This window comes from Gobio gobio, assembly GCF_949357685.1.
Source record: "Gobio gobio genome assembly, chromosome: 7".
NCBI lineage: Eukaryota > Metazoa > Chordata > Actinopteri > Cypriniformes > Gobionidae > Gobio > Gobio gobio.
In genome coordinates, this window is record NC_137103.1 from 27,606,452 (window position 1) to 27,633,189 (window position 26,738).

The 26,738-nt window shown below is 39.0% G+C and overlaps 1 protein-coding gene across 1 annotated transcript; it reads left to right on the forward strand.

The window, feature by feature from the left end:
* Positions 1-10,378: 10,378 nt before the first annotated feature.
* Positions 10,379-19,955, forward strand: zc3h15 (zinc finger CCCH-type containing 15). Its single transcript, XM_079820876.1, has 10 exons — positions 10,379-10,558; positions 11,203-11,304; positions 11,402-11,504; positions 14,128-14,280; positions 14,503-14,594; positions 16,091-16,276; positions 16,404-16,550; positions 16,830-16,955; positions 17,150-17,282; positions 18,918-19,955. The coding sequence occupies exons 1-10, from the start codon at positions 10,484-10,486 to the stop codon at positions 19,118-19,120; spliced, it is 1,320 nt and encodes a 439-aa protein (XP_079677002.1). The 5' UTR covers positions 10,379-10,483; the 3' UTR covers positions 19,121-19,955.
* The last annotated feature ends 6,783 nt before the right edge of the window (positions 19,956-26,738 follow it).

Genomic DNA, 26,738 nt, shown 5'->3' on the forward strand with positions numbered 1-26,738 from the left:
CAAACGCGCTCACACATTTTCGCGAACATTATGCCTCAGGCGCCACGCGCCACGCCACACACCATTTATTTTCCGCCCAGGGTGGCCGGAGCGATGAGTGTAGGGCCGCACACAAGCCACTCCCCGCTCGAAGCGGCAGAGATGCAGTGTGTAGGGCGGCCAGCCATCGCGAGCGATCGGCTGGCCCACAGCACAGAGAGCGCGCGCACTGCGCCCGCCCCTCCTATACGGGCCGTCAAACCCGCGAAGCGCGGCGTTTCGAGCCCGGAGGCCGTTCTATCCCGTGTGGCGCACGCGAGAGCGTGGGAAGCCATTCCAGGTGTATCAGAATGGGTGCTGAAAACAGTGAAGCACGGCTACACTCTGCAGTTCGCTCGCCGCCCTCCGCGCTTCTGTGCGCGTACAGAGACGAGAGTGAGCGAGGAAGTAGCACATCTACTTCGAGCAGAAATAGCCACGCTGCTGTGCAAAGGGGCTATAGAACCGGTTCCCCACTCTATGAGCGAGTCAGGCTTTTACAGCCGGTATTTTCTCGTGCCAAAAAGGGATGGGTCGCTCAGACCGATTCTGGATCTGAGGCGTCTGAACAAAGCTCTTATGAAAAGATCGTTCAAGATGCTCACGACCAAGCAGATCCTCGCGCATATTCGCCCGAGAGACTGGCTAATCTCCCTAGATTTGAAAGATGCATATTTTCAAATCAAGATAACGCTGCGTCACAGGCCATTCTTACGATTCGCCTTCGACGGCCAGGCTTATCAATACACCGTCCTTCCGTTCGGCCTGTCACTAGCACCCCGTACATTTACGAAGTGCATGGACGCGGCCCTTGCTCCTCTGAGAAATCAAGGGATGCGAGTATTGAACTATCTGGACGATTGGCTCATCCTGGCGCAGTCGGAGGCCGAGCTCCTCGCCCACAGGGCAATGCTGCTCAGCCATCTGGACAGCCTAGGGCTCACGGTCAATTGGACCAAGAGCTCATTAGTGCCCACGCATCAACCTCATTTCTGGGTTTGAATCTGGACACTGTGGCAATGTCAGCCCGCCTGTCACCCCATCGCGCGCGCCAAGTTCGGCGCATGGCTGCGTACTTTCGGCCAGGCAAAATCGCACCTCTCAAGCTGTTTCAGAGGATGCTGGGACGTATGGCCTCAGCTGCAGCTGTGCTCCAGCTGGGCTTAATGCGCATGCGCCCGCTGCAATGCTGGTTAAACGCCCGAGTGCCTCACAGGGCCTGGGCGTCCGGTGGCTTCAGGATCAGAGTGACTCAGGGCTGCGTGTCAGCCCTAGAGCCCTGGTTAGTAGCCGACTGGTACCAGAGGGGAGTGACGATGGGAGCCATCTCACACCGCAAGGTCATCTCGACGGACGCCTCCACCACGGGTTGGGGCGCCGTTTTCGAGGGCAGATCAGCCTCGGGCCTTTGGTCGAGCGAGGAAAAACTCCTACACATAAACTGTTTGGAGATGATAGCGGTAGAGAACGCGCTCAAGCAGTTTCTCCCGCTTATACGAGGACACCATGTGTTAGTCCGGTCGGACAACACCACAGTGGTGTCCTACGTGAACCGGCAGGGCGGTGTCAGGTCCAGAGGTCTGGGCAATCTGACAGAACGCCTGCTCGTGTGGGCACACAGCTCGCTGCGCTCGTTGAGAGCTGCGCACGTGCCGGGCCACCTCAATGTGGGCCCGGACAAGCTGTCCAGGGGCCTCATTCTCCCAGGAGAATGGTCCCTGCACCCCCAGACAGTCCAGCTGGTATGGCGCCTGTTCGGCAGAGCGGAGCTCGACCTCTTTGCAACAAAAGAGAACGCCCGCTGCCCGACGTTTCTGTCCAAAAGCGAGGATGCGCTGTCCCAAACTTGGCCCAGCCTCCCGCTGTATGCTTTCCCGCCGATCTCCCTATTGCCCCAGGTCATAGCGAAAATCAGGGAAACGCGCCGTCCGGTGCTCCTTATAGCACCGCGCTGGGAGAACCAGATTTGGTACCCAGAGCTGGTGAAGCTGTCGCACTCACCCCCCTGGCCAGTTCCGCTGAGAGCAGACCTTCTCTCTCAAGCAGGAGGCTCAGTTTGGCATCCCCATCCAGAGCGATGGTCTCTGCATGTATGGGTGACCAACGGATACCCGTTGACCTGCCCGAAGGGGTTATGAACACGATTTCACACTCTAGAGCCCCCTCGACGAGGCGGTTATATAGTTCTAAGTGGTCGGTGTTCACTGAGTGGTGTGTTTCCAAGGGATTGGACCCACAGCAATGTGGGGTCCAGCGGGTGCTCTCCTTCCTCCAAGAGCTTTTGGAATTGGGCAGGTCCCCTTCCACGCTCAAAGTGTATGTGGCGGCTATAGCAGCGTTCGCTCAGACGACGCTAGGTAGCACGCTAGGAAGGAACGAGCTCATCGTCCGTTTCCTCAGAGGAGCCAGACGGATGAATCCCCCGCGGCCCCCGTCGGTTCCTATATGGGATCTGGCCTTGGTCCTAGAGGCCCTGAAGGCTCATCCCTTTGAACCGCTCGAGACTGTGGAACCAAGGTTCCTTTCGCTGAAAACCACGTTTCTGATAGCTCTGGCTTCAGTGAAACGCGTGGGGGATCTACACGCGCTCTCAGTGAGCCCGACGTGTATGGAGTTCGGTCCTAATGACTCTAAGGTCATTCTCAGACCGAGGCATGGTTATGTCCCCAAAGCGATCGGCACTCCCTTCAGGGCGTAGATTATCTCCCTCTCGGCTCTGCCAGCATCCGATGAGGGGGACGGTGGCAATTTCCTCTGCCCTGTCAGGGCATTGAGGGTTTATGTCACACGCTCCGCCGCCTTCAGGCGTTCTGAGCAGCTATTTGTTTCGTTTGGTGGGCGCACTAAAGGTCTCGCCTCCTCGAAACAGACCCTGTCCAGGTGGATAGTGGACGCGATTGCAACTGCATACGCTTCCAAACACCTGCAGTGCCCGCTAGGTGTCAGAGCACACTCCACCAGAGGCATGGCCTCTTCGTGGGCTTGGGCCAGAGGGATTTCCATCCACGATATCTGTATGGCGGCAGGCTGGGCCTCCCCGTCTACGTTCGTGAGATTTTACAATCTGGAAGTTCCTGCCTTACAGGCGAAAGTGTTATCAGTTCAATAGGGCCGTTGGTTCTGCCCAGTGATTCTGCGCAGACATAGCTCACATACTGGTAGTAAGTTCGGTACTAGGCTCATGTGAATTTGAAGGAGACCGGCGGTGCCGTTCCCTCATTTACGAGACGAGCTGTTGTGAGTTTGAAGGTGACCGGCGGTGCCGTTACCTCACTCATATAACAAGATATTGTGAATTTGAAGGCGACCGGCGTTGCCGCTCCCTCATTCATGAGACAAGGTGTGGTGAATTTGAAGGAGACCGGCAGGTGCCGTTCCCTCATTCATGGGACAGGGTGTTGTAACCACCCGTCGTAAACCACCCGTCAGTTCGAATGAAGTGTCTGTATATGTGGTGGCCCGTTTTTTCTTTACCGGCCACCCTGCCCGAGCAGTGTTATGGTCCCCGGTTCCCTGGGATACATATGCTGTATGCGAGGCGCGCACGGCGTTGACAATATGTTCCCGTAGCGTAAGGAACTTACGCAATACGAGAGAACCTCTCGTAAGAGAACGATACTCGGTTACTTAACGTAACCTCGGTTCTCTCTAGAAGAGGGAACGAGTATTGCGTTCCTTGCCGTGCGCCCCGCTGGCTTTTACGCTTCAGAACTAAGAAAACCGAATATGCAGCCCGTGAGCCCTGCTTATATACACGTGGCCACGCCCCACCTGTAGGCAAATGAAGCCAGGTGGGCGCGAAGCGCCCTCATTGGTCGCCACGTCACGCGGGCTCACCGATAGGCTGCTGCAGTTGCCAGCAGAGCAGCCAATAGCACGCTGGAATAGCCTGCTATGGTCTGCCAGGCTGCCGCACTGCGTTGACAATGTTACAAAATTAAGGATAATTTTGGGTTTTTCAGAAATCTCGAAGAAAGAATACTTTCCCGTAGCGTAAGGAACTTACGCAATACTCGTTCCCTCTTCTAGAGAGAACCGAGGTTACGTTAAGTAACCGAGTATCGTTTTTTTGAAAATGTAAAAAAATGCAGAACGTTTTCTGTGATGGGTATAACAACCATTACGCCTATAGTATAAAACCAGTATAAAAACCACTACGCCTATGGGAAGTCCCCATAAGCATTATGTGTGTGTGTGTGTGTGTGTGTGTGTGTGTGTGTGTGTGTGTGTGTGTGTGTGTGTGTGTGTGTGTGTGTGTGTGTGTGTGTGTGTGTGTGTGTGTGTGTGTGTGTGTGTGTGTGTGTGTGTGTGTGTGTGTGTGTGTTGATGTATATACTGAAGTATTGATTTGTCTGTATGTCCAGTGAAACCCCAAAGGCCCACATCCAGACTTGAATTTTTCATATCACAGTATCTTATTTCATTTCATATTTCTCAGCAGAATAAGCTATATACCTCTAGCTAATAATCTTATTAAACCCGATAATGAAAAAGTGTAGTGAAATAGCATTTAAAGCTGAAGTGTGCAATTTTTTGATAGCACTTTTTCTTGTCTCAGCTTAATATACACATACAGCTATAAGCAAGCAGACTGTGTCCCTGTCAAAACAGGGGACACCTGTCTTTATTTTAACAATTTAGCAGCACTGAAGTTCAGCCTTTCAAACTCTAAAGGCAGGGTATAGGTGATTTGTTCCAGACATTTGTTTTTTTATGCTGGTTGAAAGTCCTGATAGCAATAACTAAGTTAAGTGGTCTAAATGTATTTATATTAATATATCTTGTCTGTGGAAGGCGCAGGACCATAAAATGTGTGTCCAATCATTGCATTCAGTCTGAATTTGTTTCCATTGAAACCATTATATAGAAAACGTGTTGTGTTCATATTCTGGGCTCATCTGCTCGCTTGTATATATGCATCATCAAAAAGCTGTAAACTGAATTTGATCTCTTAAAATCCCTGTTTTAGTACATTAAGGCTTTTTAAATGTTTTTCAAGTCAAGCTATTTAGAACATTCCGCTGTTTTTAGTGATTAAAATACTGCAGCAGGTGCTGTATATGGATCACAAGTGCCTAAAACTTTTTTTCTTTTTTTATATATGGAAAATTGACAGGCTTGTGCTGCAGTTCTATGGCTGCTTTGCCCTCCAGGACTCTATGAATTGCCTTTATATTAATATTTATGAATTGAAACTATGAATTGCCTTTAGAATATTTATATATATTATGTTATTAATAATAATTGATTATCTAATAATAAAAGCATTAGCCCATATTAAGGAACATATTACATTACAGAAAGAATATTATTGGTAAGAAAGCATCAGCGCTACATTCCAGTGTCTCTTCATCTGTTTTGCAATGGATTCAATAGGCAACTTAAAACTATTTGAATGTTGAACAAATTATTACATTAGTGTTTGATGAACAGTTTAATTTCATGAAATATGGTAATTCTCAGTCCATGGTAATTGTAGTTCGCTGCTCGAACACAACTTTGAATAACAAACATTAAATGAGCACTTAACTTAAATCATGCAATGAATGACATTCTTTTGTGTTCTGCTACTCTGCACTTTACTTGGCCACATCGGCAGTGTGTATGCTGATAAATATTGCAGAGGGTTTTGTGGGTTATTGCGCACTGCGCTGAGCCAGGAGGACATTGCAGAAAGCTTTGGATAATTTACTGTGCCATAAAGGCAGCATGAGTGATTTTCTCTAGTATTTATTACCCCCACCCAATGAATTGCCAAACCATTTCATTCAGTTTATAGCTTTATGCTAATGTGCGAAAATCAAATTAAGTTGAGTTTGTTTATTTATTTGATTTTAAGTTGGTTCACTTTGTGATTTATTTGACGTTTATACAAATGGCCTTGATGGATAGCTATATAGCATCTGACACTTGGCCATTAAATACTAGGAATTCTTCAATATCACTCAAAGTAGCAAAAGGCTAGAAGTAGCTACAAGTTTGCATGTCTTATGTATTACATATCAACAACATTTTATTATTAAAGGCAACATTAAATCAAAATATACTGATTGTTTGTTTTTTTGTTTTTTACTAGGCCTACATTTTGGTCTTATTGTGAACAATTCACAGGTACAACTCATTCACCTTATTCTTTCAGAAAATTATTATTTTATTGAATATTGCAGACGTGTGTGTGTGTGTGTGTGTGTGTGTGTGTGTGTGTGTGTGTGTGTGTGTGTGTGTGTGTGTGTGTGTGTGTGTGTGTGTGTGTGTGTGTGTGTGTGTGTGTGTGTGTGTGTGTGTGTGTGTGTGTGTGTGTGTGGCTTAGTAAACATTATGTCCCCACAAAGATGGCTATATCCGAAGTCCTTGTCCTTGTGGGGACAATTTTTGGTCCACATAACGAAAACAGCTTATAAGTCATAAGTGATGTTTTTTAAAAATGCAGAAAGTTTTGTGTTTAGGCGTAGGGTAAGTGTACGAGTATTGAATATACAGTTTAAAATAATTTATGTCTATGGAAAGTAAAAACACAATGCAAAAGGTTCTAAAACAAAGGTATTTAATAAAACAAACACAAGTAAACCACAAATGATAAAACAAGTAACGTAACAATACCGTACAACTGAAGTGAGCAGGACTGGCGGGAAACTAGAAACAAAAGAAACAGGAAACAGGTCACTGACAAATACAAACTAAAAGTTCATGAAAGTGAAACTAAACACAGTTCAGTAATGCCATGGTTTTGGCTATAGGCAATTTATATTTTAGAATGCAATGACTGTTATAGTTAGTGTGCGCGACTATTAGTGTGTAGCTACTGTGTAACGTTGATGTAGCTAGTCAGCAAGCACTTTATATAGTAGCACTGTTGACATCAGTGCAGAGAATATCATAAAGTTAATAAAATAACTGAAGTGTGCAGAGAGGTCTGTTGGTTTGGGAAAAAAAATATTTATTTATTTATTTATTTATTTATTTATTTATTTATTTATTTATTTATTTATTTATTTATTTATTTATTTATTTATTTATTTATTTATTGGTTGGGCCAAATTATTATGAGTTACTATACTTATAAAAGAGCCTGACCGCCCCCTAGTGGGCATTACTGTTATTTCAGTACCTAAACTCTTCAAAATCTATCATTTTAAAGAAACATATGGAATATTTCTAAATAAATTGCCCTCCAAAAAGAGTTAATATTTTATGCAATATATTATAAAATATATAATGGTGGGATGGAAATTACAAAGTAAATATGAAGAAACATCTAGAATACTTCTAAATAAATTGCCCTCCAAAAAGAGTTAATATTTAATGCAATATATTACAAAATATATAATGATAGGATGGAAATTGCAAAGTAAATATGAAGAAACATCTGGAATATTTCTAAATAAATTGCCACTCCAAAAGGTTTAATATTTTATGCAATATATTACAAAATATATAATGGTGGGATGGAAATTGCAAAGTAAATATGAAGAAGCATATAGAATATGTCTAAATAAATTGCCACTCCAAAAAGAGTTCATATTTTATGCAATATATTACAAAATATATAATGGTGCCATGGAAATTGCAAAGTACAAGAAACATATGGAATATTTCTAAATAAATTTCCCTCCAAAAAGAGTTAATATTTTATGCAATATATTACAAAATATATAATGGTGGGATGGAAATTGCAAAGTAAATATGAATAAATATCTGGAATTTTTCTGAATAAATTGCCACACCAAAAAGAGTAAATATTTTAGGCAATATATTAAACAAATAATTTATAGTGGTGGCATGGAAATTGCAAAGTAAATATGAAGAAACATATGGAATATTTCTAAATAAATTGCCACTCCAAAAAGAGTTAATATTTTAGTCAATATATTACAAAATATATAATGGTGGCATGGAAATTGCAAAGGAAATATGAAGAAACAATTATGGAATATTTCTAAATAAATTGCCACTCCAAAAATAGTTAATATTTTATGCAATATATTACAAATCATAGTTGACCCTGGAACAACATAATAAAAGTAAGATAAGATGACATCCTCCTGATAACAGCAAGATGCTGCCTGATGTGTAAAAATTACATTTTGTGCCAGAGTACTAAAGTTTAAAAAAAAGAAGTTATGATACAATAGGCTTAAATCAGAAATTAAACTTATTTTTAAAACTACAAAAGAAGCCTAAAAACATTCCAGACAACATCATCAGAATTATTTCACACATTTAAGCACCACTTAATATAATGAATGAGTAGATTTATTTCAGTATCTGTTATTGTCTTTGTTACTCAAGCATGTGTGTTCATCTCACCTCTCCCTGTTGGATTTCTCACAGGGTAGAGTGTTGTTGCAACAGACTACCATCCATCTGCTGAATCGGCAGAATAGTAATGTAATGCAAAAGGTGCGACAGTCTATACAGTATGAGCTGCTCAGCACAAGACTTTACAAGATTAAACTGTCGGTCTGCACACTATATAAAATATGCAGAGATAAACTCAATCAACTAATCGAAAAGAAATGCACAGACCGGACGTATTGCATAAATAAAAATTCAATAGAAATACATTCTCTTTCCAAGCACCTCCAGTATTTGTGAGTATCTGAGGTATTTTTGAGACTAGAGAGCCACAAATTCTTCTAGAGCACCTGAGGCAAAGTTAACTAACAGAAGACTCATCAACTTGCCTCTCTATTTGCCGTGGACAGGAGGATCTGATATGCAGCAGGAGGAGAAAGAGAACTGCTTGTAAAAACTGCCAGAGTTAATGATGGCTACTTACAGCAGGGTGTCCATTTGTGATTAGACACTATTCATCACACTGACAAGGGGAACACATTTGGTGTGATGTTGATAATTCCAATCAGCGCCTAATGATATCGCTTGAGGCGTCTTCCTCTTCATTTATTGGTGTGCTTATCAGTTAATCTCACAGAAACCTCTCTCCATCCTATAAATGACATTGCGTTTAATCATACATGCTGCATATGAGCATCACACTCTGGTCAGTGAGGAAATAAATCCTCCTAAGGACCCAGGAAAACATGTCATTGCATTGAGCATAAGAAACATATTTCTTATGATATTTTATTCATATGTTATGCTATGTCCTGGTAAGTGGACACCAGGACTCGGTTGTTTAAAAAAAAAATGACATGAAATGTATACACAATGGGATTTTTTTTTTTTTTTCAATCAATTTTCAGGTTTTAGGATTTTTTTTTCCAATCAAACTTTGTTTAAAGATGATTCTCAACTATGAAAGATATAACTGAATGAATTGATGATATACCATTTTACTTTATGCAATATGTAAAATGGCCACACATGGGTTTTCCCATTCAATGCAATGTATCTAATTTGCATATTCATGTGTTGTTGGAGCTACATGTAAAAAAAGAAGTGTAATAATGGGAGTAATAGTTGGCAACATTTTCATAATAATATCTAATATTTTATAGGAACATAGATATGTAATTTCTTTCCCTATTCACTTGTGTCTCCTAAAATACCTGATAAACATTTAAGTCCCAGTGTCCTCTATTGAGGACATGTGTGAAATCAATGCCCTGTTTTGTAAAAGAAAGTCATATTTTGATTAGAAACCCCATAATATTTTCCTGAGATGTTAATTCATAACCAAAAATAATAATAAAAATTGTCGGATTTAAATGATAATTCACAAATATATATATATATATATATATATATATATATATATATATATATATATATATATATATATATATATATATATATATATATATATATATATATAGTTTTAAGAGACTTCATGGTCATAATATATTTTTATATCGTCTCTTTAATGACTTTTTTGTTAAAAAGGTTACATTTTATTGTCCTATACCCAATTCTCTACCTATTTAATAAATAAAAGTGATAAATTCAAAATCTATAAGAACTTAAAAATCAGATTGCCAATCGTTTTTTAGAATTTGTTTTATACAACAAAGAACTCTGTTCCACAATAGTTTAGCCTATTACTATTACCAAACGTTAAAATATATATATATATATTTAAGTTAATTGTGTCAGAAAGCCTTAGCAAAGCCTATCTAGCTTTTTTCTATAAACAATGAAAAATGTCATTACCAAATAATTACATATATAATTGATATATAATTACAAAAAATTATATATCAGATCCTTATTTCAGTATAACTGAGATTAAACGTAGTTTGAAGTCTTTTGTCATGGTTTCAAGTAGGCCTAGTCGAAAGTGCCACTTGATAGTAATGATCCACAAATAAAAAACAGGGACAGAATTTTCGGCCTCAACCGCTAGATGGCTCTGTTATGCCACGTGCGCTCACATCATGCGCGCCCTTACCTCCCAGGATGCATTGCGGCTGCTAGTGTGGTTAGCCTACGCTTACCTGTGGACATACGGCGCTACACATACGGCGTCAAGGTTTCTTCAATTTTATACTGGATTGTCTTAAGCGACATGCCTCCGAAAAAGCCAGCTCCAGCTACAGGCAGTAAGAAAACCCAAGAGAAGAAAAAAGAGAAGATCATTGAGGTGAAATTTGCGGCGTTTAGCACTCATGCAGCATGCTGAACGCTGGGCCTTGTGCTCTGATTCACTTTCTAGCGCCTTCCAGCTGCTTTTAATGAAATGTACAATCTAAAATGAATGAAATGACAGCATAAGCAACCATATGTTTGTTTAATAGGGTTAGGCTAAGCTGTCAAACCGTTATGGTCGATTTAGTGGTGATTAAAGAGGAAATTACTGAATGGAGTCAAAGTCTTTTGCTAGTAAGCCACATTCAGGCTGTGTCTGAACCCAGTGAACTGCTCATCTAGACAGCATTTTTAACCATCAATAGTTTGTAGGTTTGATTTGAATGTGACACAATGAACTGTTAGGTTGTTCACTAGGTTTTCAGACTCCTCTTCCTTGATCTGAAAATACTTTTATGTTGCTTATTCATTACTCAGTTTTAGAGGTAAATCTCTCTTTTGTGCTTTGTGTTCATTATTAATTATACATATTCTATAAGAAATGACTTGCTTGAAGCAATATGCCTGTTAATATGGTCTCATTTTTTTGTATGACAAAGTTGTGCTGTTTTACATGTTATCATCTGATTATGTAACTTGTTTGTTTTAGTATGGGCTGCTTTTAAAATGTCACTGTGAATTTGAATTTGTTTCTGACAGGATAAAACCTTTGGACTTAAAAACAAAAAAGGTGCTAAACAACAGAAGTTCATTAAAGCTGTAACACAGCAGGTCAAGAGTGGACAGCAAAATGCTCGGCAGGTAATGATCGTAACATTGATTTTAGTGTTCTTATCCTAAGTCTGCATTTCCAGACCAATGTCCCGAAGGTTTGTGATGTGTTTTGTTTTATTTGTAGGCCGAAACTGATAAGAACAAAAAGAAGGAAGACAAGAAGAAGGAGTTGTCTGAGTTGAACGAGCTCTTTAAGCCAGTGGTGGCAGCTCAGAAAGTCGCCAAAGGTAACTGGACCTTTGAATGAGGGACACAACTTTATTTTAAACCTTTCTTTGAATCATGCAGCTTAATTTTAATCAGGGGTGTGTTTCCCAAAATCATTGTTAGTCATCGATGGTCGTAATCAACATAGTTTAGCGATTCAAAAATTATGTTGTCTGTTTGAAACTACAGCTGAATGATCTGTGGTTACACAAATAGTTTTTGTTTGTATGACTTGCTCTTGAGCAAAATAATAAGCTTGAATGCAGTACAATATATATTTTATCCCCCACACACGCACGCAGTGTTCGGGGTTACACAAGTTACTTAATCAGAACACTTTTTTTTTTCAAATATCTAGCAGAGTAATGCATAATTTTTTAAATTATAACAAATAAGTAGCACATGTTACTTTTGTTTTGCCATTTATTTACTGACACCTCTCCGGTCCAGTGTTGAAAGGTGCAGAGTCAATGTGTGTACTGTGTGAACATGCTGCTTATTGTAGTTCTAGAGTAAATATGTGACCCTGGACCACAAAACCAGTCATAAGTCGCACAAGTATATATGTGGCGATAGCCAGCAGTACATTGTATGGTCAAAATTATACATTTTTCGTTCATGCCAAAAATCATTAGGATATTAAGTAGGGCTGGGTAAAAAGTATTGATTTCTCGCTTTTAATCGATTCTCACTTTTACAAAACAATATCGATTATTAAATCCCAAGAATCGATTTGTCTTATTTTTTTTTTTTACGAAATTCAAAAACATAAAACCGTTTTGGCGCTGTGGCGTGAGATCGGTCTGCCGCAGCTCAGCTCAAGAGAACCAGCAGCGCGGAGCAAACATGAACGTATCTTCTCTTCCGCTTTAATACCAGTAACAGCGCGAAATAAACACGAATGAGCTTCTGAAAGTGTGTTAAAAGATACAGGACAACTTACCGAAATCCGTATCATGTCACATAGAATCGCTCAATCAGTGTTTCAACCGCAGAAAGATGTAAGTAAAACGGCTTTCAAGTAAATAATGTCACGTAACGTTACCTCAGAAAAAACATATCCAGTGTCCATAAACTTGTTAGTCAGCTAGAAAAATTAACTCTTGAGAGGAGCATTTTGCTAATTATATGCACCACATTACATAGGCTATTCATTGTCAGTGTTCTTCAATATTTAATAAATCTGGCAAGTTTTTGACAGCCAACCTTTAAATGTTTATATTTCAAAAATGAATTGGAGTAGAATTATGATTATGTAATTGTAAAGTTAATATTATAACTTTATTATTTTATTTAAAAAAAAACATAATTTCGTGTCATTTAAGTGTTTGTATACAAATCAGTTAGTATAGTAGGCTAGTGTAGTATTGACTCCCATAGTTTACAACATTAGTTCAGAAATTAGTTTTCCTTGAGAAAATTTTCCATGTATTATACCTGATACATATCCAAAATAATCAACATTGAATTTAATCGAATTGAAAATCGAATTGAAAGCTTGTGAATCGAATTCGAATTGTGAAATTTGTGTCAATACCCAGCCCTAATTCATCTCACTTGCACAAAAACAGTTATATGCAAACGCTGAATATTACATGACTCTGCAATTATTAAATATGTTAAAGGGTTAGTTCACCCAAAAATTAAAACTACCCCATGATTTGCTCACCCTCAAGCCATCCTAGGTTTGTCCTGGGTCCTGGCTCTTCCAGGCTTTATATTAGCAGAGAATAGAGGATGATATTTTGTGCATCCATCCATCATAAAAAAAATAGTCCACACAGCTAGTTATTTAGTCTATAACGTTTTAAATATGGATATTTTACACAAACGCATCGCTTTGCTTCAGAAGGCCTTTATTAACCCCCTGGAGTCATCTTTTATGACGGATGGATGTACTTTTTTGCGCCTCAAAATATCATCCTCTATTTATCCCTTTAAATAATACAAATATACTTACCAAGTGAACCACAATTTATGTAAATTGACTATATGTATTGATATAGATGATCTTAGAAGTCGGAAGTTTATCACAATCACAGTCAGCATCTACAAGTACCTGTAACCCTGGTAGAATGAAATTTTCATTCTAACTCTTTAACCCGATTCTGCTTCTCTGTTTGTGAGAAGCCGTAAAAACAGTAATCTAATTCCTTCAAACAGTCCAAAACAGCGCTAATGTAAAGAAGGCAAGGCTGATTACATCAGAAATATCAGAGGGAATAGAGACTCGCATTGCGTTTTTAGTGAATTATTCATTCCAGTGTTTGCTTTGCTTTAAAACACGAGCTCTGTCGTATTCTGCAATTTGTTTCTGAAGAGCACAATTTTGGTGATGTACTGTAAGCACGTGAGAGTCTGTTAAATTGATGCACAAAGAACAAACCATGTATGTGTGCGCTCTAGATAACTGATCCGCACGCTGCATTCATGTACAGACAGATTTCAGTACATATGCGGATTATGGGATAGTTGTATGGGAAACGCACCCAAGATGCAACTGTTCATTTTTCCCAGATTTAAGTAATTCTATGATAAGCAGGATTGTCCTGCTTTGATCATTGCCCATCTGTATATTTTGTTCTATTGCTTGTTCTATATTTGATCATCTTAATGATTTTCTGTTATTCTGCTTAATTTCAGGTGTGGATCCCAAATCTGTGCTATGTGCTTTCTTTAAGCAAGGCCAGTGCACCAAAGGTGATAAGTGTAAATTCTCTCATGACCTCACCTTGGAGAGGAAATGTGAGAAAAGAAGTTTATATGTGGACGGAAGAGATGACGAGCTGGAGAAAGGTCAGTCCAATAGGACTTTCATGGGGCTAAAAATATGCATAATATGTACATTAATACATTTGAAAACAGATCATTTAGCATGTTTTAACAAGGTTTCTATTGGATTTTGGGAAAGTGGAACTATTTCTTTGGTCAAGGGGTCTGTTATTGTTTTAATGCAGTTAATCACATGTAACCAGTGTTTCAAAAGCTTTTTGAAATTCTTTTAATTTCTGAATGCAGACACCATGGAAAATTGGGACGAAAAGAAACTTGAGGAGGTTGTGAACAAGAAGCATGGAGAGGCTGAAAAGAAGAAAGCGAAGACTCAAATTGTAAGTTTTGGAAGGAAGTATAGTTGATATAGTATAGTAGGGTGTGACGAGACGCTTATCTCACGAGACGAGACACGAGATTGGGTTCATAAGAACAATACGAGAAGATTTTACGTAGTATTTTTAAGAAATCCTTAATGATGAAATGCATGACTAGAAAAATTGTTTGCAGGTGCATTTGAAATATTTTAACTCATCATCTTGTAATGAACTTGTCTGACTATCACCAGACCAAGCTCAATTTAAGATTGAACATTGGTCTGGGGCAGGGGTGTTCAAACTCGGTCCTGGAGGGCCGCGGTCCTGAGGACTTTAGCTCCAACTTGCCTCAACACACCAGCCTAGAAGTTTCTACCCCCTTGATTAGCGGGTTCAGGTGTGTTTAATTTGGGTTGGAGCTAAACTTTGCAGGACAGTGGCCCTCCAGGAGCAGGATTGGACACCCCTGGTCTGGGGAGTCTGCTATGTATTTTCTACTGCACAAGAGGCGTAATAAACAAGCATAAATTAAAAGACTCTGTACGTAATTGGATAGTCCCTCAACCAATCAGACCACAAGAGGGCCAAAACCCCTATCGCTTCTCTATCCGTCATCGTGTTAAACCCGTGTGATTGATTCCCGCAAAAGTGTAACAGAAGCAGTAGAAATGAATGTACAGGTTTCCAGACTGAGTTTCAGGGCGAAATCAAATCGCCAGCAGATCAGGCTGGGTTTACCCAGTCTAGTAATGAATGTCGTTTCAGTTCTACTTTCTGAGTATGAATTATCATATGCAGTAAAAGAGAACAAGCTCTGTAAAGGTAAACTGACTGGTTTCTTTCTTCTATGATTGTCTCTTCAGGCCTTAGAACTGCACATGAGCTTCTTTTGACCTCCTAACTGAACTCCTTCACACAAATTGATCATAGATATTAAGTGCAAACACTAACCATAATCAAAGTGCTCAATATTCAAAGTGCAAATAGAGACCACATTTTTCTTCAAGCATGTTTCAGAGCTAAGAGATGGTTACAACGAGAGAGCTTTTATTTTGGGAGATATTCGCGAATCGTGTGCCTCTGGGAGCCGCTTTCAAACAGCGGTAACGTATTGAAATCGTGTTTGAATGTGCGCTCCCGTTTATTTTTCACTTTCCCGATCGAGCCTACTCTGTGAATAGAGAGCGGTGGTGGTGAATACGCATTTTAAAATAGACATTTGCGACTGTTATCCACCTGAATTAAATTGTTTTTATTTCTATAAAAAGCAAAACTACAGCAGAGGTGTAATGTAAACGTAGCGTTGCCATATTCTGTCCTAACTACACCCTCACACTCCGTCATGACCAGGTCAAGACAATATGACAGGAGACAGCTTTTCACCTCGCGAAAACACGAGACAGAGATCTCGTCACATCCCTATAGTATAGTGTTTGATGTGATTTGACTGGTGAGTTGTGGTTTCTTTCTCATTTGTAATCAAAAAAAGGAAATTAACAAGTAATATTCATTTAAAGGTGTGCAAGCATTTCCTTGATGCTATTGAAATCAACAAATACGGCTGGTTTTGGGTGTGTCCTGGCGGAGGCGACAACTGTATGTACCGCCACGCTCTTCCTGTGGGCTTCGTTCTGAAGAAAGACAAGAAGAAAGAGGAGAAGAATGAGGAGGAGATCTCATTGGAGGATTTGATAGAGACTGAGGTGAGAAGGAAGCGAAGAGATTTTTAACAGCGTCGCAGAACATGATTGTGAAGTAACAGTTTCCTTGGATCTGTTAGTGATTCATCAAAAATGTTCATGTTGTAATGATCAGCTTTTATGATTGCAGCGATCTGCCCTGGGAGCAAACGTCACTCGAATTACTCTTGAAACATTCTTGGCCTGGAAGAAAAGGAAAAGGCTAGAGAAACTTGCTAGAGCAGAGCAGGACATGGCGAGAAAGAAAGCCGACTTCAATGCTGGCAGAGCGCTTGGAGTGAGTAAAAATCTTGTCACTGATATTCTTCCTCAGTCAGTTAAAATACTGATTGGAGGAACCTATTCTTAAAATGTAGTGTGCATTAAAAAGCTGTTTTGGCTCTGAATGAAATTTGTATTTTGATGGTGATGCTGTGGTTTGACCAGAAGATGGCAGTAAAGCTTTCAGATCTTGCATTTGCTGCTGTTTTACTGTGTCCTGGTTCTTCAAGACTCGTTCTTGCTGTTCTGAAGCTGTCGTCTGTTGCGTTGAATCTCATGGTTTCATGTCCTGCAGGTCAGTGGAAGGGAAGTGTTTGAGTTCAGGCCTGAGCTTGTTGACGATGACGATGAGGGGGCGGATGATACTAAATACGCTAATGATGATGATGACGATGATGATGACTCTGAATATTCTAACGAGGTGATGCAATACCACTCCACTAGCTCAGACTTAAATTATATACAAATTTTACATACAAATAATGGACTTTATCATAAATCAATCATGTGATGTTTAATTTTGTTGTATGTGTTGCACTTGCATGTAATACTAAATTCAATAATAGATTAATTCTCTCAAGTCTTTCAGCATTATTAACATGATTGTCTGTACAGGTGGATGACTCCGATGATGTTCAGGACATTGATATTGCTAGATTTATCCCTAAAGAGGTGGATAACGCGGGTATAACGGTGGCGTCAGCGGACCGGTTTTCTGTCAGAGCTCCTCCTGCAAATGATACAGATGGTGAGGCGCTTCTGATCATCTTCCTTCCTAGTCAATTCACCTTTATTTCTATAGCGCTTTATATTATTTATACAGATTGTTTCAATTCCGCTTTACTGTTAAAACAAACCAATATACACACAAAAATAACGATCAATGATGCAAACTTCAACAAATATGAGGAATTCAAATTCTGTTGTAAAGCTCTACAGAAGACAATTGTGTAATTTATTTAGCTCGCATCACTTGTATTGGTTCAGTTCAGTTCAATAAAGTTAATCAATTATGAAACAAGTTAAATTCAGCTTATACGGCTCTACAGAAGACAAGTGCTCAAGTCAGTTCAATGTTGATTCACTTCAGTTCAACAGCAGTGTTGATAGCAAAATTCATCAATTATGAACAAGGTCGATTCAGCTGTAAAGCAGCTGTACAGAAGACAGTACTAGTGTCATCATCCAGCTCAATTTAGTTTTCTTCTGTTCTCATGTGTCTTTTTAAACCCTTTCATATGACCTGTTTAATTTCTAATGTTTATTTGTGAGGTCAGTGTCAGTACAATTGTTTCAATAAGCGCTGCAGTGTAGAATAACAATATAAGAAAAAGAGAGAGGCACCGATTCTAAATTTGTCCGCCAAAACTGATAGGCAATTATTCAGAATGATATCTACTGATTATTTTTCCTTCAGAAAATCAAAACTATCTCTCAAATATTGTTGTACGCTGTACAGGGAAGGGAACCCTCTCATTGGGTACATTTAATATAATATTAGAGGTTAAAATTAACAAGCCATTATATTCAATTGCTATTTATTATAAAATAATTATTGCTTCAAATAACTGAAATGTTTGAATACAACTACACATAAGGTAGTTTTCATTAACACCTATATACATTTTTAAAACTTTATAAAGTAAATTATCTAGCTTCTGGCCGTTCGCCTTCCATATTCAACTTACGGAAAGTGTAGTGCCTCTCGCAGTTTAAAATGCTTGCGCTACTTCTGACGAGTGTAACTAGTGTGCAATGTCGTTAGATGTAGCGTAAGCATTTTCAAAGCTCTTGAGGAGTCCCCCCCCAAAGAAAACACGACCTAATAATTTTCTTTTTTTACATATACTTATTTGTGTGCATAAATTAGGTTTTGCAAACAATTGTAACATCAGGGCCATCCGCAGGGTTAAAATATGCTGTCAATAAATTGTTTCTACATTAATTTGGAGAGTAACTGAAATTATTACAATATCAAAACATTAAAAATGGATTAATCATGATTAATTACAGAAAAAAATGCGATTAATTAGTAAAAAAAATGTATCGATTCCCAGCGCTACCTAAAACAATCATCCGTTGCAGTTTTCCCAGCTGTTTATTCAAGTGCATTTTTTTGTTTTGGTTGTTTTGTTCATTTGTTGTGTATATTTAAAATGCTTTCTGTTTTCAGTGTTAAATAGTCTTTAGAAATAAAAGATTATTGATCTTTGAAACGGTGTACCTGCATTATTATGCCATCATTATTTTAGATGAAAATGGTCTCAGAACAACAATATTATAGTTTATTGCAATAATTTCTTGGCCTATTTATCGTCCAGCTAAATTTGTTATTGTGACATGCTTCTTTCTGAGGTCACTGATTTCTGTTTTGTTTCTACAGACAATAAATTGAGCGAGGCCTCGGGCGGAGCCATGGAGAACGGAGAACACAGCCAGGACCCTTCGTTGGAGGACGGCGAAACCAATGAAGAAGAGGAGGGGGAGGAGGAGGCAGAGGCGGTGCCAGTAGACGAGAACCTCTTTACTGGGGAGGACCTAGATGAACTGGAGGAGGAGCTCAACACACTGGACCTGGACGAGTGAAGACTGGGACTGTTGCATTATTCATGAACTACACATGGCTTGAAGTGAATGACTATATTTTCACAAATAACTACCACCAGAATTGCCATGTCAGAAACCGCTCTGCCTGCAATATGCACCCTCATCACTCAAGATGTCCCGGGACGCTACAGGAGAGACTGGAGTAGGTGTTCTTGTTCTCTCTAAGATTTAACTTTTTGCCCCCTTTTTTTTTTTAAATTGCAGTCTACCCCCAAAAGCACAGTCAGGTGAGGGTCTGGTTCTACAGTGGGAACATACTCCAAATATTTATGAGGCTGTTGATTTGATATTTCTGCGTTCTCTTTTGGAAGACTTGATTAAATTATCATCTTTGTAAGGTCATGCGTATGAAATGATCCAGCATAAATCCTCTTTAAGACGTTCAAGCACTCTTGGAATCTGGTTTCCTCTTCTCTGCTGATTAAATGTTGCTTTAATGAAGACAAAGGATCAGTTGATCGGTATCATTACAGTTTTTAACATGTAACCAACTGCATGCCTGAATCAGGATCAGAATGTAAATGCTGAATAAGTGTGATGCTGACGTTCAAGTGTTCAATAATCAGTTGATCAGATCGAGGTGTTGAATGTGAAATCTCGGATGCAAATGCAGCATCTGGCCTTACAGAAGGAGACATGGACAACGACATCATTACTAGTCAAATTTGATGTTTCAAGTGTTTTCAGGAAGTGGGAAAGTGATGGAGATGATCTTGTGAGAAACTAGTAATGTGTCTGTCCTTTTGTATTCAATTGTTTTAAACTGCCCTCCCACCAACACAAGAAATTGTAAATAAAAGGATATCAAATACTGATTTTGAGTTAAGATACCTAATTGTAGTTCTTAATTAAAAATGAAAATTCTGTAATTAATTTCTCACCCTCATGTTGTTCCAAACCCTTGAGACCTTTGTTCATCTTTGGAACACAAATGAAGATATTTTTGATGAAATCCCAGAGGTTAAAATAGTCCATGTGACTCCAGTGGTTCAACCTTAATTTTATAAAGTGACGAGTACTTTTTGTGCACAAAAACAATTTCTCCACATCTGTGTTAGTCTCCTACGCTGTTTACGTCGTGGTGCTCACATGATCAGCTTCGGCCAATGGTAAGCCGGCGTTCCGGCGTAGCTCTGATGTCATTTGGAAGCACTGTACTGTATTTACTACATCAACAGCGTAGGAGACTGACACAGATGTGAAGAAATTGTTGAAGTTATTTTTGTTTGTTTTTTGCGCACAAAAAGTATTCTCGTCACAAATTAAGGTTGAACCGCAGGAGTCACATGGACTATTTTAACAAAGTTTTTACTACCTTTCTGGGCTTAGAAAGTTTTAAATTGCCCTCTATGGAGGGGCCTGAGAGCTCTTGGATTTCATCAAAAATATCTTAATTTGTGTTCCGAAGATGAACGAAGGTCTTACAGGTTGGGAACAACATGAGGGTGAGTAATGACAGAATTTTCAAATTACACAGCAAGATAGGCCTTTTATAAATGCGAGTTTCTGAAACAAAATAAAACAGAAGTTTTTTTTTAAATTACCCAGCAACATCTAAATCCAGGATTGCCATCTTTGGTTGTCTAGGTGGAGACTGGAGTGAGATTTTGGTGACAATGCTTTATTGGGATACCGTTGTTACTCTTATAAACACAATTTATTTTATGACGCATTAAAATGCATGTTTTAGTCTAAATTATCGCACCCCTTTTCCCTGTCGGGGGTCATTCCTACCAGGGTCCCTTTAGGGTCCTTGTGCCATATAAAACTGTTCCCCAGGTTTATATGGCACATAATGGAAACATGAAATAAGGTTTTATGTTTTAACGTTATAACAGTAAATTATAAAAAATTTTCCGCATACATTACAGTTCAATCTCATGAAACCGAAAATGCTTTTTTTGCGGTAAAGTGCTGGCTACCACATCGGCCTCTTTACTGTAAATGTTACAGGTTCATTTTTTTTACAGTGTAGGATCCTGAAATCAAATATTTTTCCCAAGCTCAATATTTGTTTAATATGACATATTATTGTGGGAACTCGTCAAAAGGGATTTATTTTATTTATTTATTTGCCCAGCACTGCTGTATGATTTCCACACACATACAAGATTCCACTTCTAAACTCTTTGAGGACATATGCATTAGTCTATTCTTAACTGGTAGATCATGAAAATGTGTTGTAGGTCAATGTCATTTTCAAAACTGAGTTCTGAATCCAGTTTGTGAGTCAAAAGCAGAGCACTCTTTAAACTTACCATCAGGAAATGAAGCTCACAGACATTAAAGGAACAGTTCACCAAAAACGATTCTGTCATCATTTACTTATCCTCATGACATTCTAAACCTGTATGAATTTCTTTCCTCTGCAGAAGACAAAAGAAGATATTTTGAAGAATGTTTCAGCTGTTTGTTTTTTTGTTTTGTTTGTTTCATACAATGAAAGTCAGTGGTTAAAAATTGGACGCCACTGACTTGAAATGGATAGAGAAAAAAAACGCATTCTCAAAATAACTTTTTGTGTTTGGTGAAATGTCTTTTTAAGGGCAAACAGCCTTCTGTTTTGATGCATCAAGTTGTGTTAAATATAATCAGACGTTAGAAATGAAATGACAACTTGGATGAGATGTATAAATATTTTATTAATATATATTTTTTTACTTCATTAACTACATAACAGCGGTCTGGAAACCCACAACACAAGGTTATTTTAGTTTTGATCTTCTGGCGTTGTTTTTAGACAGTTAGTTTTAGTTTTCAATAAATGTAGTTTTTAATTGTTTTCTTGAGACTTTTTTTTTTTTTTAAATGCTAATAAAAAAGTAAATATTAAGTCAGTTTATATTACATTTAAAAATCTGTAAATCTTGATTTAATTTATTAAAATGTTATTTAACAGGGACAATGGACAGTCAATGACTTCCCCAGAATTAGCTACAGAGCTAAATTGAATCTGCAGTCCCCAAATTAACGTTGAAATCTTGATTAACTCTGAAAAATCATCAGATTAGTCATGATTAAATATTTTAATCGACTGACAGGACTAATGTTTTTTTTGTTTTGTTGTTTAACTTGTAATTTTTTTTCCTATTGATGCACTAATAAGCATAGTGTGCTGTTTTATCAAGCTCTGCTTCATGATATTACTGTGATTTACCAGTTATAATTTATAATTGTTGTATTTAAATCATTTTCACTGCTGTAATCTATATTTAGGTGATCACAATGGCCCGGCCTTTCTTGCGTGCTGTGCTGGTAATTCAGATGTTGTTTTGTGATCTTCTGCCAGAATCATCGGGTCAATCTGCTCTTGTCCAAAATCAGGTGGTATGTCTTCGTCTGGCAGTAGGCTAGTTGTGAAGTACTAGTGGCGTAGCTCTCAGCATCACTGATGCACACAAACTCCTTTAGTGGCTTTTCTTGCTTTCCTAGACTGACTATAGCACACACTTTTAGTTGTTTTTCTGTATTTCTTTTAAATAGGTTTGTAGACAAGTGTTGACTATCAGTATTGATTGCTCATATAATTAATTAATTTTTTTAACTGTCTTGATTTTGTAATTGCAGATGTCGGGAAAATTTGCATGAAAGAGACTTGAGGAGGTTGTGAATATGAAGTGTAGGTTCGGGCAAGATTTAAATAGTGATTTTCAATGATTAACATCATTTTACCTCAACAAATAGTCTTTGTTTATTCATTTTAAGGTGTGCAAGTGTTTCCTTGACACGGCTGAAAACAGCAAATACGGCAAGCACTGTGGGTTTTGTTCTAAAGACAAGGGGAAAAGAATGAGGAGACCTCGCTGGAGGACTTGATAGAGACGGGGGTAAGAAGCGAGAAAATAGAAACTATTAAGAGTGAGTAAAAATCATGTCAGTGCTATTCCTCCTTAGTTTGCCTGGTTTTATAAAATTGTGACATCCACATCGTCACCTGAAATAAAGGGACTTATTCTTAAAATGTAGTGTGCATTGAAAAGGCTGTTTGGCTCTGAATGAAATAGGTGTTTTGATGGTGAAGCTGTGGTTTGACCACAAGATGGCAGTAAAGCTCTCAGATCTTGCGTTTGACATTTTTTTTTACTGTGTCCTGGTTCTTCAAGACTCTTTCTTGCTGTTCTGAAGCTGTCGTCTGTTGCGTTGAATTTACATCTCATGGTTTCATGTCCTGCAAGTCAGTGGAAGGGAAGTGTTTGAGTTCAGGCCTGAGCTTTTTAACAAAGACAATGAGGAGGTGAATGATGATGATGTGGCGTCAGCAGGATTTACTGCCAGTGCTCCAACCACAAATGACACTGAAACTGTGAAGCTTCTGAATATTTGACCCGTGTTTCAATTAGACACTCTAGTCTCTTTTTCCAAAACTGTGAATAAGTGAACAAATGGTGAGTAAGTGTGTAGCTAACACCTCCTACTAAACACACTGTAAGAAATCATAAATAAAAAGATATCGGAAACAGATTTTGAGTTAAGATGCCTAAAAATTCTTAGGCAAACAAGATATCTAAATTATTTTACTCCATTATGCTACCTGATGGAGTTTTGGTTCCTTGCCACTGTCGCCTTTGGCTTGGCTTGCTCAGTTGGGGACACTACATTTTCAACTAAATATCCAAATAAATCTAATTAAGTAAACTAAATTCACCATATAAACCAAATTACTGATCTGCCCGCATTGTCACTATATGATAATTGAAATCAGCTAGATAACATCACCGCTTTCTCCAGAGCGGCTGTACAGCCGAATCAAATTCTATTGCATTATTTTCCTGTTTAAAGGGGTGGTAAAACACATTCTTTTGAAGGCTTGACTGTGTTTGTGGGGTGCACTGTAACATGTGTTCATGCTTCGTTTAAAAAAAAATTGCCTTATTTTTCATATATTTGACCTTTATTCTACACTGCTCTGTCCCTCCTTGTAAAACGGTCTGATGCTTTCCGGGTTGTATGAAGCCAGTCCCTCAAAAATACGCAGTGGGTTCAGATTGGTTAGCTGGCCCAGTGTGTTGTGATTCGCTAACCGCAGTGCACGTCGGAAACGTCACGCCCCTTACCGGAGGCTGTTCAGTATTAGAAACAACGGCGTCAATAAAACCATATGAGCTCGAATCAGACCCAGAACATTTGAGTGAAGATGATCGAGCAGAACCTGCTCAGTCCTCGAGAGTAAAGACTGCGGATCTATAATGATCGCTACTGAATGGCACTTTAACTTTTGTATTTTTAGAACGATTATAGCCAAATATCTGTCGCAAGAACTAACGTTAACCCAAAACGAACACTAAGCACAGGCTTTAACTAGTAAGTTAGCCAAATCACACACAGAACCATGTTTAGCATGCCTGTAGATAAACAATACATAAAAGCTCTAATCAAAGAATCATTTACACTAATGCCAGGTTCGCTGTTGAGATTTTAACGTTAATGTTTGTAACGTTAGGTGTTCGTCGGATAACGTTAAGTATGAATGAGCATTTAACAGACTGGTTTGCAGAACAGTGTTATCATCTGTTTACTTCCTTGCTACAACGTACAATTAACCTATTACAGGAAAACACATCGATGAAAAATAAATCAGACTTACAGGTTGTGGCCCGTAAACAGCTTCTGTTTGTAAATCCAGCTTTCAGGACAAGCCGTTGTGCATATCCTGTATTGAACTCGCGAAGTTTGTGGAAGTTGTCCTCCGTGAAATGTGCAGCGCGCGCGTCGTGCATCCACGCACCGGCAGTGTTTTTTTCACGCAGCTGACGTTGTGCAAATCTGGCATTGAAATCGCGAAGACGGTGGATGTTTTCCTCTGTTAGATGTGCTGCAGGGAGCCCTGCGCGCGCCTGATTCCCCGCTGACTCAAACACACGTGCATATAACATGCTGTGTGTTAAACGCTCTGCAACGCACCCCCGTCCCAAGGAAGGCTGAACAGAGCAAGTACCCCAGACCTGCAATCCGGATGAAAATAACAGCGTTTCCTCTGCATCGCGGCAACAACACTCCAGCCTACTAACCTCAACAGCGCCGCGATACAAAATGGCCTCACCCCCCCTTATTTAATATTCTCGGAGGAGGGGTTTATGTAAATATTGAGCCTGTTGATGTCACCAACCCTGGAGGAATGTGTGTAGTCGCCTACTGGCCGTTTGCTGTAGTTCTTAGAAACTGATTTCTTTAAAAGCAAATATCTCCCTTTGCTTTAAACTTTGAACGTTGTAACTTTGCAGATGTTGTTTATGCTCAAGCAGCAACATTACACGCTAGCTAAAGTTAGAATAGTGAAATCGTTGTTTACCACCCCTTTAACACTGTGAAGCTGCTTTGAAACAATCGGCATTGTAAAAAGCGCTATATAAATAAAAGAGACTTGACTTGTTGCTCTTAATTGAGAATGGGTTCATATAAGACTAATTCTCAAGACATCTTTATTTAAATCAAATTGAGACTCAAAACTCAAGAAGAATCTTGTATATGTAAACATTTCCCCTTCTTAATTCATTGGTGAGCTTTTCACCTCAAAGCAGTCGTCTGTTTAATCTGAAATCATATATTTATATAATGTACCAAGCATCAAAGGAAATTGTCCATATGTTTAGCAACAGATCATAAACATTCTTAACATAGCACTACACTAGTTGCTAGGCTTGGGCTGTTGAGAGATGGCCAACATGGTCAGAGGACTGGCATTTCCTATGATCTGCCTGAGAAAGCATGATCACCCCCACACAAATAAATACTATTACAGTGTATGTAGAAATCGCTTAGAGAGCCGTTAAGGTTCCACAAAAGAATCCAAAAATTGTGCCAGTTGATAAATCACATACAAAGCCCTGTTCTGCTAGATATATCAAAATATAGACCAAAAGGATTTTTCATAGCGGCTGATTAAGGTCATTGACCTGAGGGTGGGGTACCTTCCTAGAACCTTGTACTCCTTATTTCGGTAAGCAGGGAATATAGGGATTTGTTTGCATGGAAGACACTTTTTTTTTTCTTTTAGAGATTGTATTTCTCTAACATGGTTCCAACTGCTGGACTGAGAAAAAAAACTTAAAACCCAGAGGTGTTGAGAAGGACTAATTATCTGCCACTGAAGCTAAATAAAATATGAAAGAGGGACTTTTTCCTGTCACAACCATTTCCCATAGGATATACTGTACGAATGATAATAGAAGTTGCTAAAATAGTAATACTTCAAATTGTGTCAAAGCTTTAGCGTGGGTGTTGATAGTAATTTTTTCAAGACTGAGCAAATTTCTACTAAAGGCCCAGCCATGATCTGTTTGATTGTTTATTTTCACATTTTTGTTGTTATGGAACTGAAGTCTTTATCCAGAGAAATGTGTAAATTAAGTCTAAGCTTCCTGTCAATGCAAGCCCCACATCAACGATGAGTGTCTCATACTGAAATTATCTCCAAGTCAAGGGTGATGACACTCTTTATGTAAGGAACACTTGATTTTGATTTGTCGATAGTGCCTTCCAATGTGTATATGTTGTAGTGGGCTATTTTTTTTCTTTCCGGAAGCACAGATAAGAATATATATGTTTCAACTCTCAATATTTAATACCCATGTGTTTATTTCTTTGGTGAGTATTGCTA

Coding starts and splice junctions, on each gene's coding strand:
- zc3h15 (XM_079820876.1), top strand. CDS start 10,484: ATGCCTCCGAAAAAGCCAGCTCCAGCTACAGGCAGTAAGAAAACCCAA. Junction 14,595..16,090: donor AGAAAGCGAAGACTCAAATT/GTAAGTTTTGGA, acceptor ATTCATTTAAAG/GTGTGCAAGCATTTCCTTGA. Junction 16,277..16,403: donor AGGATTTGATAGAGACTGAG/GTGAGAAGGAAG, acceptor TTATGATTGCAG/CGATCTGCCCTGGGAGCAAA.